The sequence below is a fragment of the Tinamus guttatus genome, unplaced genomic scaffold (genome assembly GCF_059628265.1).
Source record: "Tinamus guttatus ecotype Peru unplaced genomic scaffold, ASM5962826v1 Tinamus_guttatus_pri_ptg000229l, whole genome shotgun sequence".
Lineage (NCBI taxonomy): Eukaryota > Metazoa > Chordata > Aves > Tinamiformes > Tinamidae > Tinamus > Tinamus guttatus.
The window spans coordinates 1,046,047-1,061,608 of NW_028288763.1; the positions used below are offsets into that span (position 1 = coordinate 1,046,047).

The 15,562-nt window shown below is 40.6% G+C and overlaps 1 protein-coding gene across 1 annotated transcript in view; it reads left to right on the forward strand.

Moving 5' to 3' along the window:
• SCUBE1 (signal peptide, CUB domain and EGF like domain containing 1) overlaps positions 1–15,562 on the forward strand; it is a 183,642-nt gene that overhangs the window by 87,896 nt on the left and 80,184 nt on the right. Inside the window, 3 exon segments of the mRNA XM_088525634.1 lie at positions 2,655–2,720; positions 2,723–2,779; positions 12,830–12,946. Of these exon segments, the coding sequence (XP_088381760.1) occupies positions 2,655–2,720; positions 2,723–2,779; positions 12,830–12,946 (240 nt within the window).

A 15,562-nucleotide genomic window follows, 5' to 3' on the forward strand; every position in this document is an offset into this window, starting at 1 on the left:
TCCTTTGTGCTTTATTTTACTTTCAAACTGTAATAATTTGGACCTTCCATTTCCGTAGGTCTGTTTAGCCAAGTACCATTCCTTTCTTCCCTAGCAATTTTAGCAAAGGCAGATACTCAGTATCTGCAAGTAAACACCGAAAATCACTTGCTTCATTACACTGCTGGGCCATTAAATATCTTCTTTCATCTACCTAATTCCTCTGCTCTCGTTGCCTCTGCAGGGTGACTCGATCAGGCGTGTGTTATCTTTCCCAGATCCTTTGCTGAACCTCGCGCAGTGCGCAGGAATGCGGCCTGTCAGACACATTGTGTCTGAGATCCTTTGTTGGGAGAAGGGCAGAGAAAGAGATTATAAAATGCCTCAAAACCTTCAGTAAGGCTGTTCCCAGGTTTCTGGTAGCTGCTCATCCAAACAAAACACTCATACCTCATTTTTATGTATAAGACAGTATGGTATAGTACCTATTGTGTCTTCCATTAGCATGTTTTTACGCTCCACTTTACAGAGAGCAAATTATTTTATTTTGTATTTTGGCAAGTTTTGGGGCTCTTAAAGGCTGAAAAGCTTGTGGATTTAGAAGTAATAAATGCATTGGTGCTCTATAATGTGGTTTTCATAGGCAGCGAGACGTAAGATCCTGATTTTTTGCTAGATGAGATCAACAGTAATTCCCCGTCTGACCGCTGATGTGTGTTTTTCATTGCTCTGTTAATATAAACCTTTCTGAAGTAAAGCCAAGCAGTGCAAATAACTTCAGAAGCTGTTAGCTTCTGTCAACCTGAGGGGATCTCGACATTTTTCAGTAGCTGCCTTATGTGCTAATCCTTTTCTTTCTAGTATTCAAGTATTCAAGTAAAAAATGGTTCTATGAAGAGAGATTTTTTTTGCCCAAATTCATCAGCAAACTTTGACACTTGAAGTCCTGGCCCAGCCTAAGCACAAAGGCAGTATGTAGAGATGATAGAGATGGCAGATAGATTTGTGTAGCTTCTTCAAGGAGAGGGATACTACTTTTTTTTTTTTTTCCCCCTTTGGAAACAAAAAGAACCACGAGAAAACACTTGTTGATGATAGTCATCACTGTCTACGCTGGAGTTTCTTTGAGATATTAGCCTTGAATAGGTAGGAGTAGTCATGCCACGAAGTGACAGATGAGCTGCTGAATCCATACGAATACTGTCTTCACTATTGTTGAGGGGAAGCCACGCCATCCTCATGGTAGTGAGCTGAGTTATGCTCTCAGTTCTCTTTCCGTGTACCCTGGGAGCATTTGTTTCTCCTTTCCAGGTCAGATACCCAAGGGGAAGTCTAGGAGGGTTTTGTAATGCAAATTAGCGAGCCTTCCTTCATGCTAGGAATGTTGGATGTTGACCCATAAGAGCTGAGTTCAAGATTTCGATGAATATGTGGGATTTGAATTAACATGGTAATGAAAGCTTCTACGAGCATCAGGTACATTCAAAATCTATATAACTTATTGACTTAGAAGCCTAAAATTGGCCCTACGATGATTAAGAGAAAGCTGATTGATACTGCTCCTCAGTATAAACATCAACATGAATCTATCCATGGCAGTTAGACTTTCACTGAACAGCTGGTATGTTTTGTTTAATATACTCAAAGAGAAAAGTAATAATAGGTTTTTCTGAGATTCGCTGCACTTACTGAGGATAAACAGCAAAGAAGCAGCTCGAAGCACAATGCTCAGATATGATCTTTAGTAGATGCATCATCTGAAAAAAATATTTTGTGTGTTAGAAAATACCCAGGATATTAAGAGACAGATAAAAATGCACCAGAGAATAAAAACCAGTAAGTTAATTGTGGAAAAAAATAACAGTGAGCTCAGTTATTAACTCTGGTAATCATCACCTTTGGTACAGAAAGCTTCCTGGAGTATCCCTTGAATCCACTACATTTTCATGGAAAGTTAAAAGAGGGGTATGGAATAAGGAAAGTCAAATTCCTCTGTTTCTGCATTCAGCAGAGATGCCCTGTATTCCACCCTAGTCCTCACGATACTTGCCCCAAACACCCAAACAAGGTGTATACTGTTAGTCTTCAGTATGCTCTGGAAGGTTTCAGCTTTTCTTTTTGCAGTGAGAACTTTTTTTAAAAGTGTAAACAAATGCAGATAATCCTGCATGTGTTTTGCATTATCTCTGCAATTGCTAAATACTTTTGCTGGAGTTTGGAAAATGCGTTCTGTTCTTTTCTGAGCTTGGAAAGTCTAACTGGGGATAGTTGTTGAGGTGCCTAAGGTCCCTTACGAGATAACCGCGCACCTAGGTGCAAGGCCGGGAGAACTGGCATTCCGATGTTTCTGAAATCTATGCAAGTTCTTTGCCTGTTCATGCAGTATCACTGAGACTTTAAATGTTACCGTTACAAAATGTACATTGCTGTAATGTCTGTGTATGAAACAGAGCTGTAGTTCCTCCCAGTCATGGGTTGTTTTGGCCTCTGTCATGTTGGGTTTTTTTTATTGTATGCCTCTTATTTCAGTCGTAGCCTTTTGCCTTGTGGCTCATTGTCCAGATGCCAAATAAAAATTACAGTCACACTGGAGGATGAGATGTGTATAATTGAAAATTATTTTGCAATTTTATTCCGGTATTAATATTTTCAATGTTTCTTTTTCTCTTTTACAGAGGGTATGAACTGTATGAACAAAGATCATGGGTGTGCACACATCTGCCGGGAGACGCCCAAAGGTGGGTTGCCTGTGAATGTAGGCCTGGCTTTGAACTTGCCAAAAACCAGAAGGACTGCAAATGTAGGTAGATGAAGATTAAATATCAAATGCCCCCAGACCTCTTATTTTCTTTGTTGTTGTTATTTTTCAGAACTCAAAAACTCAACTTGTTTTTGGTCAAAGGCGATTTGTGGCTTTAATAATCTATGTTCGGGTAAAAGGTCTACTTTGGTATGGGTTAGAGGGATTGAATAATGGAAGTTCAGAAGTTAGGCTCTTAATAAAATGGTGTCATTTTTTTCCACCTTCCTAGGAATGCATAAAGTGAGGAATCAATTTAATCTAGACTTTCTTGTGAAGCAGGAAAAAAAAAAAGCAGAAAGGATTCCAGCTTGCAGTATTTTGAAGGTCCATAATAATTACTGCATTGATAAATCCACTAATTAATGATAGATCCATTAGTGCCATCAAATTAACAGTGTTCATTCATCTTTTTTAAAAGAGAGAAATATTTGCTATGGTCTTGTATCACATAAACTGTTTCTAAAAAAAAAAATAAAAAAGGAAAGGAAAAGGAGGGAAAGGGAAAGGGAAAAGAAAATAAGAGAAAAGGAGAAAAGGAAAGGAAAAAAGAGTCATATATTCCAGAAGTGGGGACACTGAAGAAAGCTGTGCATTGCCCAGCAAAATTGGAAACTGCATTTTTTCTGTTCAGGTTAAAATAATTGACCCTCTGTAACAGCTTCCTCCAAAAGCTTCTGAAGTGCACAGGAGTCTTTGTGTTGGCTTGAATGTTGGATACTGTCAGATTAAGTTGCCTTTCTACTTGTCGACGATAACTTTTAACATGTCGACGATAACTTTTTGACGCAGGTTGTGGAGGAGCCGACGAGGAGAGGTGGGCTACTGGACCTCGTGCTATCAAATAGGGAGGGCCTAGTAGGAGATGTGAAGGTGGGGGGTAGCCTCGGCTGCAGTGACCATGAGTTGGTGGAGTTCAGGATTCAACGAGGAGGAGGCAGGGCTGTAAGTAGCCTTGCGACGATGGACTTCAGGAGGGCCAACTTTAGCCTCTTCAGAGACCTCCTCGGTAGAATCCCATGGGCTAGTGCTCTAGAAGGCAGGGGGGCCCAAGAGAGCTGGTTAGTTTTCAAGCGGCACTTCCTCCACGTCCAGCAACAGTGCATCCCTGTGTGTAGGAAGGGAGGCAGAGGGGGCAGGCGACCTGCGTGGATGAGCCGGGAGCTTGTGGCAATGCTCAAGCAGAAGGCAGCGGTATACAGAATGTGGAAAAAAGGACAGGCCCCCTGGGAGAAATACAGGAACGTAGTCAGGGAGTGCAGAGATGCGACAAGGAAAGCTAAGGCACGTCTGGAAGGCAAGCTGGCAAGGGACGTTAAAAATAACAAAAAAAAATTCTTCAAATACATTAACAGCAAAAGGAAGATCAGGGAGAACGTGGGTCCGCTGGAGGACGGGATGGGCACCTTGGTTACAAATAACACAGAAAAAGCAGAGTTGCTCAATGCCTTCTTCGCTTCGGTGTTTACCAAGGGCAGCCCTTTAGAGCCCCAGGCCCTAGAGGCAAGAGAAGAAGCGGGTGGAGAGGAAGACTTGCCCTGGGTAGAGGAAGATTGGGTCAGAGAGCACCTAAGGAACCTCGATTCCCACAAATCCATGGGCCCTGATGGGATGCACCCCAGAGTGCTGCGGGAGCTGGCAGATGCCATAGCTAAGCCGCTCTCCATCATCTTTGAAAGATCCTGGAGAACGGGGGAGGTGCCGGAAGACTGGAAGAAGGCCAATGTCACGCCAGTCTTCAAAAAAGGCAAGAAGGAGGACCCAGGCAACTACAGGCCAGTCAGCCTCACCTCCGTCCCCGGAAAAGTGATGGAACGGCTCATACTGGCCGTTGTCTCCAGGCACATGGAGGACAAGAAGGTGCTCAAGAGTAGTCAGCATGGATTCACCAAGGGAAAATCTTGCCTGACTAACCTGATAGCCTTCTATGATGAAATGACCGGCTGGATAGACGAGGGGAGAGCGGTGGATGTCGTCTATCTCGACTTCACCAAGGCTTTTGACACCGTCCCTCACAACATCCTCCTGGGCAAGCTCCGGAAGTGTGGGATAGATGAGTGCACAGTGAGATGGATTAGGAACTGGCTGGATGGCAGGGCTCAGAGAGTGGTGATCAGCGGTGCAGAGTCTAGTTGGAGGCCTGTGGCTAGTGGGGTCCCCCAGGGGTCAGTCCTTGGTCCAGTCCTGTTCAATTTATTCATCAATGACCTGGATGAAGGCACAGAGTGCTCCCTCAGCAAGTTTGCTGATGACACGAAACTGGGAGGAGTAGCCGATACCCCAGAGGGCTGTGCTGCCATCCAGAGGGACCTGGACAGACTGGACAACTGGGCGGTGAAAAACCTCATGCAATTCAACAAGGCCAAGTGCAAGGTCCTACACCTGGGGAGGAATAACCCCAGACACCAGTACAGGCTGGGGACCGACCTTGTGGAGAGCAGCTCTGCAGAGAAAGACCTGGGTGTCATGGTGGACGACAAGTTGACCATGAGGCAGCAGTGTGCCCTCGTGGCCAAAAAGGCCAATGGGATCCTGGGGTGCATTAAGAAGAGCGTCTCCAGCAGGTCGAGGGAGGTGATCCTGCCCCTCTACTCAGCCCTGGTGAGGCCGCATCTGGAGTACTGTGTCCAGTTCTGGGCTCCACAGTACAAGAGGGATGTGGAGCTGCTGGAGAGAGTCCAGCGCAGGGCTACAAGGATGATCAGGGGCCTGGAACATCTGCCCTATGAGGAGAGGCTGAGGGAGCTGGGCCTGTTCAGCCTGGAGAAGAGAAGGCTGAGAGGGGATCTAATCAGTGTATATAAATACCTCAAGGGAGGGAGTGCAGAGGACGGTCATGGTCTCTTTTCAGTGGTGGCCACTGATAGGACTAGAGGAAATGGCCGGAAACTGAAACATCAAAAATTCCATAGGAACTTAAGGAAAAATTTCTTAACAGTGAGGGTGACAGAGCACTGGAACAGGCTGCCCAGAGAGGTTGTGGAGTCTCCTTCTCTGGACATCTTCAAAACCCGCTTGGATGCAGTCCTGCGCCACGTGCTTTAGGTGTCCCTGCGTATGCAGGGGGGTTGGACTAGATGATCTCTAGAGGTCCCTTCCAACCCTAAGCATTCTATGATTCTATGATTCTATGATTCTACTTGTTAGAGTTGAGAGAGACAAAAAAGAGAGAATGCAATAACTGCAGTAAAATGACAGAAAGCACCATGCTTTGTGTAGAGATGGTATGTTTAATCATAACCTTTCTTCCACACAAACTTTTTTATTGCTGAGCTCTCCACTGTTTAAAAATGCTAAGGTGACATTTTCCTAACTATAAAGCCGAAAGGAGCACCTTTGAATATCATCAAAAAGTGCCACAAGACATGCAGTAGTACAACCCAATTGCTCCTCTGTATTTAAGAAGCTGTGAGGGAGAAAGTCAAAAGCACAGAGCAAAGAGCCTTTATGGTCGTTTCCATTCACAGTGTTTATTAGAAGTGAACACTGCGTGCTCGTAACTGCAATGCAACATCAGCTACATTGTTAAAGTGAGAGAGGATGTTTACTTATACTGGTTTTTATTTGTTTGCACAAATTCGTACATTCCCGAGGAATTGCATTATCCTTTTTCATACAGAGATGCTGATAGGAGAATTAGGGCCCCTTCCAGAATATTTCTAAATGTTTCAAAGTTTAATGGAGTAAAATACTTGAATCTGTTCAATGCCCTGCAGAGTTCAAATTGTAGTTTGAACTTTTGCTAAGAGCCTTCTAAGTAGGGGTGCTGACTTTTTCAAGGCCACGGAGCTTGCTACAAAATGCACCAACCCCTAAACTCACAGCACATTCTACAAATATGTTCCAGAGTTTTATTTAAAAATATGTCTACTTCTAGACCTTCCAAGTGCAAAGAAGTGAAAAGGCAAAGCCAGACAGCCTGGAACAGTAATTTTGAGAATGCAGCAAGCTCATTCCGCTTTATAAAAGTCTGTTTCTGAACCTGAGTGTTGTCTTTTTAAAAACGTTTTCACAGTTCATCATTTTAGTGGAGTTGGCTTAAATCATTAGCTGTAGCTTTGCAAGTACAGAGTACAGCTACAGTGAGCAGCTACAGAGGAGACATTTGTAAGGCTGGGCTGCGTTTGTATCCCCGGTATTACTAGAGATTGAGGGACCTTCGAAGTTTCTCTCCAGCATTTTTTTAGTTTGTAGTGGGCCTCTCAGGGTTTACCAGAACCTGCTTCCGTGTTTTGTTATGTGAACAGGTGACAGAGAACCAGTATCTTGCTAGGTGAATTTTTATCAGCCTGTTTGCAGCTGAATCAGGATCCTGGGAGGGATTTTCAGAAGCACTCAGGGTTCCCCCAAGTCCACTATTAAAGAGACCTGTGTGGACCTGAGAAGCAAGGTGTTAAAAGAACCGTGAGGTTGGACAGCACAAGCAGCTGCAGGCAGCTCCCTGCTTTCTGTGCATGCTTTCCATGTCTGGCTCCTTGCATCCCAATTACATGACCACATCTCACCTGATAGTGTGCTAGTATGGGGATCACTGGAGGTGTCTTGCTTCATTCAGTGGACAGAATGGTCACCCCTCATTAAACAGGCTTTTGTTGAATCGTTTCTTCATATTTCAGTGTCATGCCTTGCCCACTGCACAGTATTCAAACTCTGCTCTGAGCACATACAATCTTTAATTTCCTCATGGATATTCCTGTAGTACTCATTAGTGTAATATCTGAGTGCTTTCTAGGCATTGTTAATGTATCTTCAGAACATTTTTGCAAGATTCAAAAGTACTGGTTTGCTTGCCTTCTTACAAGTGGATAATGTATATAATGATGTTAATGTCAAAGCCATTTAGTAGGATTAGGTGATTAACAAGAGACACCCAGAACCCCACTTAACATATATAACACATAGTATGATCAAAGCCAAGCCCCTGGTGGCTCTAGCTGGACTTGCAAGTGCCCAGGAGAAAGAAATATTTTATTAATAACCTCTAGCAGATGGGATTTAAGTGCCCTGCACAGCTGCAAGTAGAAATTCCTTGAGAGAGGCAGACACAGAGTTGAGTTTTCTAGGGATCTGTTCACTGCCTGGTAAGAGACCTTCCCTTCTTGCCCGTGTCTTGCCTTCTGATTTATTCAAGCTGCAACACATGGAGAAGGGATTCTGCAGTGAGGTTTCCCACACCTAATTTTCCCCAGCTCTGCCTGTGCACTGCATAAGACAGCAATGTTTTCTGCATTTGTCATTGGGGATGGTTGTTGTAATACAAACAACCTGTGGACTGCGTAAAAGTCCGGCATTTTATAGCTTTTGCATGCTTAATATTGCAGTCTTAATTTTTCTTAATGTATATGTATATAAACAGCAATTTAGCTATTACAAAAAGAAAATATTATCCACCACCCTAGGAAACCTCGGAAACATTCAGGTCAGAAGGGACTTCAGGAGGTCATGCAGAAATGCATGAAGCAGAATCATACAGATCCCTATATGCAGTTCAAAAGCAGAGCTTCATCCTCTAGATCCTCTAGTTCCAGATTGCAGAGGAGATACTTGCGCCTATTTCTGCCATCCCTGTTAGGTTTTGAGTTCCTTTGCCTGGGCCTGATAGCACTTGATGAAGTGATGATAAGATTTTTTTCTCTAAAGCATGGACAAAACAAGGTATTTTTTGTTAATTTAATTATTAGCTGAATTAATCTGGTTGGAACTTGAGAAAGGAAGAAGAAACCCAGAGCAAACCTGCAAGTATATAAGTTGCAACTTGAATGGATTAGTTATAAGTAAGTGAAAGCTGAGCCTTTCCATGGAAAATACTAATAATAATCTTAACCACAGCTAATTTTACCTGCCCCTTCTTATATAAGTGATCTAAGTGAGAAGGATAGCTGCTCAAATTCCCCAAATCCTGTCCCATATGTTCAGTTTGCAAAATAAAATGCCCTCCTAACCTAAGAGCTAAGTGCCAGCTCTTCAGCTGCTGCTGCCACTGTTACAATGCAGCTATTTGCTGTCAGCACATAAAATAGAAAAAGAGTAGAATAGAAATAATAGAATAAATAACACAAGCAGTACATTCATAGCTTTATCCCATAGAAAGAGAAGTCTGTATTTTTATATGAAATCTACGGTTAATGTTGAATTGAGTTAAATAATAACAGCAATTCATAATCTACCTGGAATGATAATGTGCTGGTTTATGCTGTCACAGAAGGTCATACTAAAAAAAGTTTAGCTTACTGCAAATTCTGTGGCATTTGAGCAGGGGAAGCTGCTCATCCACATGGAAAGCAAGAGAAGGATAGCATTATCTTAAGGGGTGGGAATTAGCTGAGTACTATATACTACTTTCAGTATTAGGCCACACTTTAAATACACTTCTAAGCAATAAGCTACTTAAAATGTAAACTTACATAACTCTTCACCTGGACTTTCTTCCTAAAGGCACTTCTGTGTATTTACTTCTTCAAACGATTTATACAACCTCTATCTTTGGATCACTGTGGATTTGATTCCAATAATAATTGATAATAAATAATAAAAATTGATTCTTGGAAAGGCCTAGCTATTAAAATCATGTCATACCAGGATCAAGCTTTTGAAAGTCAAAATAAATGACATTGTCTGCGCAGTGCAGGCATATGGTACATGGACCTTATATAATCTGCATTCAGTAATTCTGTACAGGATTCAGATGCCTTTTTGATCCAGGAATATATATATGTGTGTGTGTGTGTATATATATATATTTATCTCTGTCTTTTGCCACTCTTATTCACAGGCAAGTCAAATGGAAGAGACCAGTAAAAGGATAATATCTCAGTTCAGAGAAACATTGAAGGCAGGAGCTAGTCAGGTCAAATTCTAGTATTTTCTAACTTCAGAGGGGCCAAACTCAAAACATCAAAGTTATTTATTGTAGTATGTATATTAAAAGCCCTTAATTCTTTAAATGTGTCATTCTTCTTCCAAAGAATTGTTCTGTGCCCTTCATTACCAAAATGTCATTTGAAAGCTAGTCCATATTTTTCTGTGAATGTAAACCCTGGCTCATGTGCTAAGCTGTGTCTCCAAGACTCTTAGCTCAGCCCAAGCAGGACATCCTCATAGAAAAACCAGATAAATGCTGCTGCAAATAAATGTGAGCAGGAGAACAGGAGGGATATGCCATGCTGCCTGCTTGTAGACCTTGAAAGGCAGCTGGCTGAGTCAGGAGTCAGGGCGCTTGTGTGTTGGTTTTGTTCATGTTTGAAGGACAGAGCTTTCCCTGGCCTTCTCTGTGGGTACTGTTTTTAGCCAGTTGTACAGAGTATTTCCCCACAGCTGAAAAAGCCAACTCATGATACCTTCAAGTGAGGTATTCTGATATCTCTCCCTATCTTTATCATGTGTCTTATTTATGATGCCATAACCACTAAGGGATAGAACCCAACACCTTGACTGCACTTGAGACATATGTGAATACTGAACCATTGTAGAAAGCAGTGATGTTATTGTGGTTTTAAATCTGCTGTGTGGGTATGCCTGGTTTCTAACAGATATATCTATACTGTCCTTTGGTAAGAAACATTACGTCCCCTTTGGCATCACTTTTTTTGTAATGAGGTCATTTATGGTACTTAAGATGGTTTGTGTGTCAGACCGCCAGAGTTAGTAAGTCAAAACGTTTTCCTTCTTTTTATTTCCTTCTTTAATGTCACACTTAGTCTTTTGCATAGCTATTGAGTCCAAAATAATATGAAATAATTTTAAAAGAAAATTTCGGGGTTTCTCATGCATTTTGCTTAGCACTTTCTAGTAAGAATGGATAAATAGTTCCGGCTTTTCCCCTGCCTTTAAAAAACTTCATTTTTTGCCTTTAACCAAGAGAAACATTATATTGTGTCATTGTCACCCAGTTAAAGCCAGAGGAGAATTTAAATGATATATTTTACAAATAGATTTTGTACCAATTTCACTTGCAGAGCTGTCAGGCTCCACAGTTTTGGCTCAAGCTGTTAAAAGAAAAAAAAATCTGGTCTAGACAGATTCTAGTTAAAATTCCCCAGAAACATGGTTTAATAATATAAGGAAAAGTCCCTATATTACATTGGTCTGAGGAACCAATGTAAAGAGACTTTCATCTTTGCTAGGAGAGGCTTTTACCAAAGAATGCCAAAATTAACGGCTGCCCTGGAGTTGTTTAAAATACACACTGTGTTGCTGAGCATGCTTTAAAGTACTTAATAGAAATATTGTTGGCTAGAAATGTATATAAACTTCTGGCATAAACAGCACGTCCATGTTAATTTGTGATGACACTGCAGCCCAGCAGGATGACACTGAGTCCAACAGGCGCGTAGGGTCTAGAAGGAGGGGAGGAGAGTAGATGGCAGTTGCGTTATCCTCGATTAGCTCTGCCAGTCTGTGGATGAAAGTAAGGATCTCCTTTGGTGCCCCGCACCGCCAGCATGGCTGGCCAGAGGGCACATCCTGTTTGAAGTCAAACATCCACTTACCCAAGAGGAGCAATATTTCCATTTCTGTTACTGTCACTGAAAATTCCAGTCCCTTCCATTTTAATAACCTGCTGTTAAAGTTATTGAGGTTAGGGGAAGTGATATTTCATTACTGGAAAGGAGATTTAAGTTTTGGTTTAGATGCCTGCTCTTAAATTCCGTTAATAGTTTCTTGGTTTTACTGTATATTGGAATTTGCTATTCTGGATCATTTGTGAACTCTCTTATCTAGAAAGGAATTGTGATAAAGACCAGTGTGAAGAAATTCCTTCTGATAAATAGGATTTGTAGTATTGTAGTATTTAAATTACTACAACATTTCAAAACATTCAAGTCCTCTGAAATGATGAGGAGATAGAACTGAGTAAGGGGATTTGGGATTTCCTTTTTACTTGTCAATGTGTGTCTGCTTGTCAATACCCATGAAGAACCCGATTCTCATGCACAGAAGTTACCTGAATATAAAGACAATAAATTGAATTCAGAATTGTTTTATTTAGCATCACATTATGCAGCTGCGAAGGACTGAACAGAGTAGGGATAAATTAGAGCCTTTGTGTACCAGCTTGTTATTTAAAAAATGCTTTTTCATAAGAGTTAGAGATTAAATCAATCCTGCAACAAAATGGATTGATTCTGGTTTACTAATTCCTGGAAAATTCTGAAAAAAAGGGATTACTTTAATTTATTAATTTTTAATTTTTAAAGGATTTTTTTGAATAGTTACAAGCCATCTTACATGGTACGTATGCAAATGGAAGTGACATCTCCAGGTTCCTTCCTAGCTGTGATCAGAACACTATATGGACGTAACAAGAGTGTATTTTTTGTTTGTTTGTTTCAGCAAAGAAAAGAAAAATAATATGTATCTTGGTTTATTTTTAATCATTCTTCTTCTCTAGGATGACCAGTATTTCAAATAATAGATTTCAAGACATATATGTTTCTGCTCTTGCTGTCTGGGTCTCCGCTGCCTGCAGTTAGGAAGCGGAGTGGGAGAAGAAAAATGCAGTCTATAGACTTGAAAATACATGCCTGTATTAGTAGACTGCTTATATCTTCATTCCATATACATCACAAACGTAGCTTTCAGAAGCAGATGAAATTGGCCGATAACTCATGCTAAAACTAATAATCCAAATAATAGTCCAAAAAGACTGGGGAAAAAGTGCTACATTTATCTTCCTCTTCTCTCCTTTCCTTTCTTCTCTCCTCTTCTCTCTCTTCCTTCTCTTTCTCTTTTTTTCTCTCTTTTCTTCTTTCTATTTCTTGTTCGTTCATTTTTCCTTTCTTCCTTCCTGCCTTCCCTCCTTCCTGCTTTCCCGCCTTCCTTTTTTTCCCTGGGTGGTTTGATAGCAGGGCATGAGATGGGAGTAAGATAATGGGGTTCAGAAAGACTAAGGGAGCACAAATGCCCTCAACTGCAAATGTGATGTTGCTTCATGTCTCCGTTTGTTACTGCTCTTCTGCACTGCATTGTAAAAGGCTCTCAAAACTAATTGGTTTCATTGTCATTTTATTTATATATACATATATACACATTCATTTGGGGCATAACTAGTAACCTGTAACTATGGGAATGGAGGCTGCCAACACACCTGTGATGACACAGATATGGGTCCTGTGTGCGGCTGTCATCAGAAGTATGCCCTGCATTCGGATGGCCGAACCTGCATTGGTAAGTACTGCTCTGCAGCTCATTTTATTGCACTTCCCTCATAGAATATGTACATACACATATGTATGTGTGAATGTGTGTGTGTGCGTATGCATATTTGTGTCTCACCAGAGTTCAGCAGCATCACTGGGAGGAAAGTGTAATAGTGGTTTCTGGCCATAGCAGCCACGGTCTTACTACATATAGACTGAAGCATTTGTGTGTGTTTTACTGAAATGTTTATCAAGGAAGTATCCTTCTGTTTGCTCCTTAGTAATTTTTATTTGTCTTTTTATAACTAATAATTTTTTAAATTAAAGAAATAAGGTGGAAACAATCATAATTATGGCTTTAAGTTCAGCTCTTCCTTTCATTTTCATGGGTCAGACTTCCTTAGGTAAGTATGGTGAGGAAAATGATCCTCATTTTCCAAACTATGGTTGGAAAAAATTAATCATTGTGATGTGCTTTCTTCCTATTTTTGTAGTGAATGTTCTTTTGCTGAGATTGTGAGAGGGAAAAGTGATACAAGAGATAAAGCGTCTTGGGAGATGCTATGCAAATATTTATGATTATAAAACATATTATTTGTTTAACACTGTTTCTTTCCAGTCTGCACATTTTTAATAAATAAATAGGGATGTTTTTGGATACTGTAAGTTAACATTTTGAAATTCCTACTCTCAGATGAGAACATAAACCCATAATGGTTTTTGTTAGCATTGTGGCCATGTTGACTTTTCACATTTCTTATGAATTTATAGAGATTGCCTAAAATTAAAAAAAAAAAAAAGGGATGCATATTTATCATCTTTTCTCCCCTTTAGCAATACTACAAAACACGTGATCTAACACCCATAGAAATCTGTCAGTTACCTTTAGCGATCTGTTGGTCACATCCACGGATCACGTTCCCATAGTAAGATCAAAACTTTAAATTCAGTGGCTGCACAGAGCTTTGGATAGATTCGATTTGCACATGTTGTATAGTAGCTCCAACATTAAATTGGTAGAGGTATTGCTGAACAAGGTTCAACACTGGACTCTGCCTCGATGTATACACAAGCTGTATGTCAATTTACGGGATCTCCAAGCTAGCGTTTTGACCGAAAAAGTGGGCCAAGCCTTGCAGTCCCCCTGTTTAAATAACCCTTCGTGAAATCCGTGGCACTCCCAGCTGCGGAAAACTTGCTACGGAGTGAGGGCCTTGAGAGCAGATTTTATTGAATGGATAATTGATCTCCTATTTCTCAGAGTTTGCTAACATCCTCAGATTGATGGTTTATATTGTTCAGTATGTAAAAACTATTTTAAAAGTTATATACACTGCACCTGTTTTTTGTTTTTGTATTTTACTTTTTTCCCCTATTTTTGTAATGTAATACATACAACTCCATGTTACATTCCTTGGTCTTGTGATGTAAGTCACATATTACTGCCTGTGCTGATTTTCTTCCCTCTAAGTAGTTCTTTCTCTTAGAATACTTCTTTTTTTTTCTTTTTTTTTTTCTTTTTTTTACATTTTTATTCCTGCTTTCTGGTGATGGTTCCTGATTGCCTGTCTTGTCTGATAACTGACGTTCATTAATTATTTACAGAGCAAAATGAAAAAAAAATCTCAAACAAAAGCCTCTATTGCAGCCTGATCCCATCTAGAACTTGTTCAAAACAAAACAAAACAACTTCTTGTTACCACTCAACCATGTAGTTCTGCCACAAATAAAACCTGCCAGCCTCCTCCTCCTCCTCACTTCAGTGATTCCAGTGTTTGCTGTCTTCAGTGGTGTATGTATTCCAGGCATCACTGCAAGAATGCAAACTTCTGCAATGCCAGATAAATACTTTTTGACCCTTTGTCTAACACATTTTGTCTTTGTTTGCTCAACTTATCCTTTTATTTTTTATGTTTGCTGCATGTGAAAGTCCCCACTTGTATTTTGTTTTTTTCTAATAAAGCAATTCACTCTTCGTATAAATCATTTTTTTTACCCAGCTGCTACTTCTCCATCACTCTCCTGTATGAGAAATCTTTATTTTTGCTTCACGTACTGATCATCTCTTCCCATCCTCGTGACTGTTTCTGTGTATTTCTAATGAAGCATAACCAAACTAAAGTCCTCATTATGCTGTATGACACTCTTACATATAGGATATCAGAAACTACCTCATAAAATGACCTTTGCTGACATCATCTTGCTTACTGCATGCTTATAAAAATACTAACCCCTGTTCTTGCAACGTCTTTTCTAGCATTGAATGTTTAGCTAGTAGTGTTTCATAGACAAGCAGGCAACCAGCACTGCCCAAATTGATCTTTTTTTGTGTTTGTTTGGTTTGTTGTTTGTTTATTTTTGGTGTTGTTTTTGTTTAATTTGCATGCCCTTGTTTGGTTCCGTTTCACGCCATGTCAATGTGTACAAGATTATGGTGCATCCATGTCCATCCATCACCGGACTCTTCTAGCTCTCTGTCTGTCTGTCTTGGTCTTCTGCCTGCCAACTTCAGATCCTGTTGCCACCATTAGCCTGAGTCACTTTACAGTTTGTCTTTAATCGTTTGCATAACTAGCATCCTTGGATTTTAATTTCTGTCATTAACACCTCTCTGGGGCACTCATGTTAGCTGTCTCATTCTCTG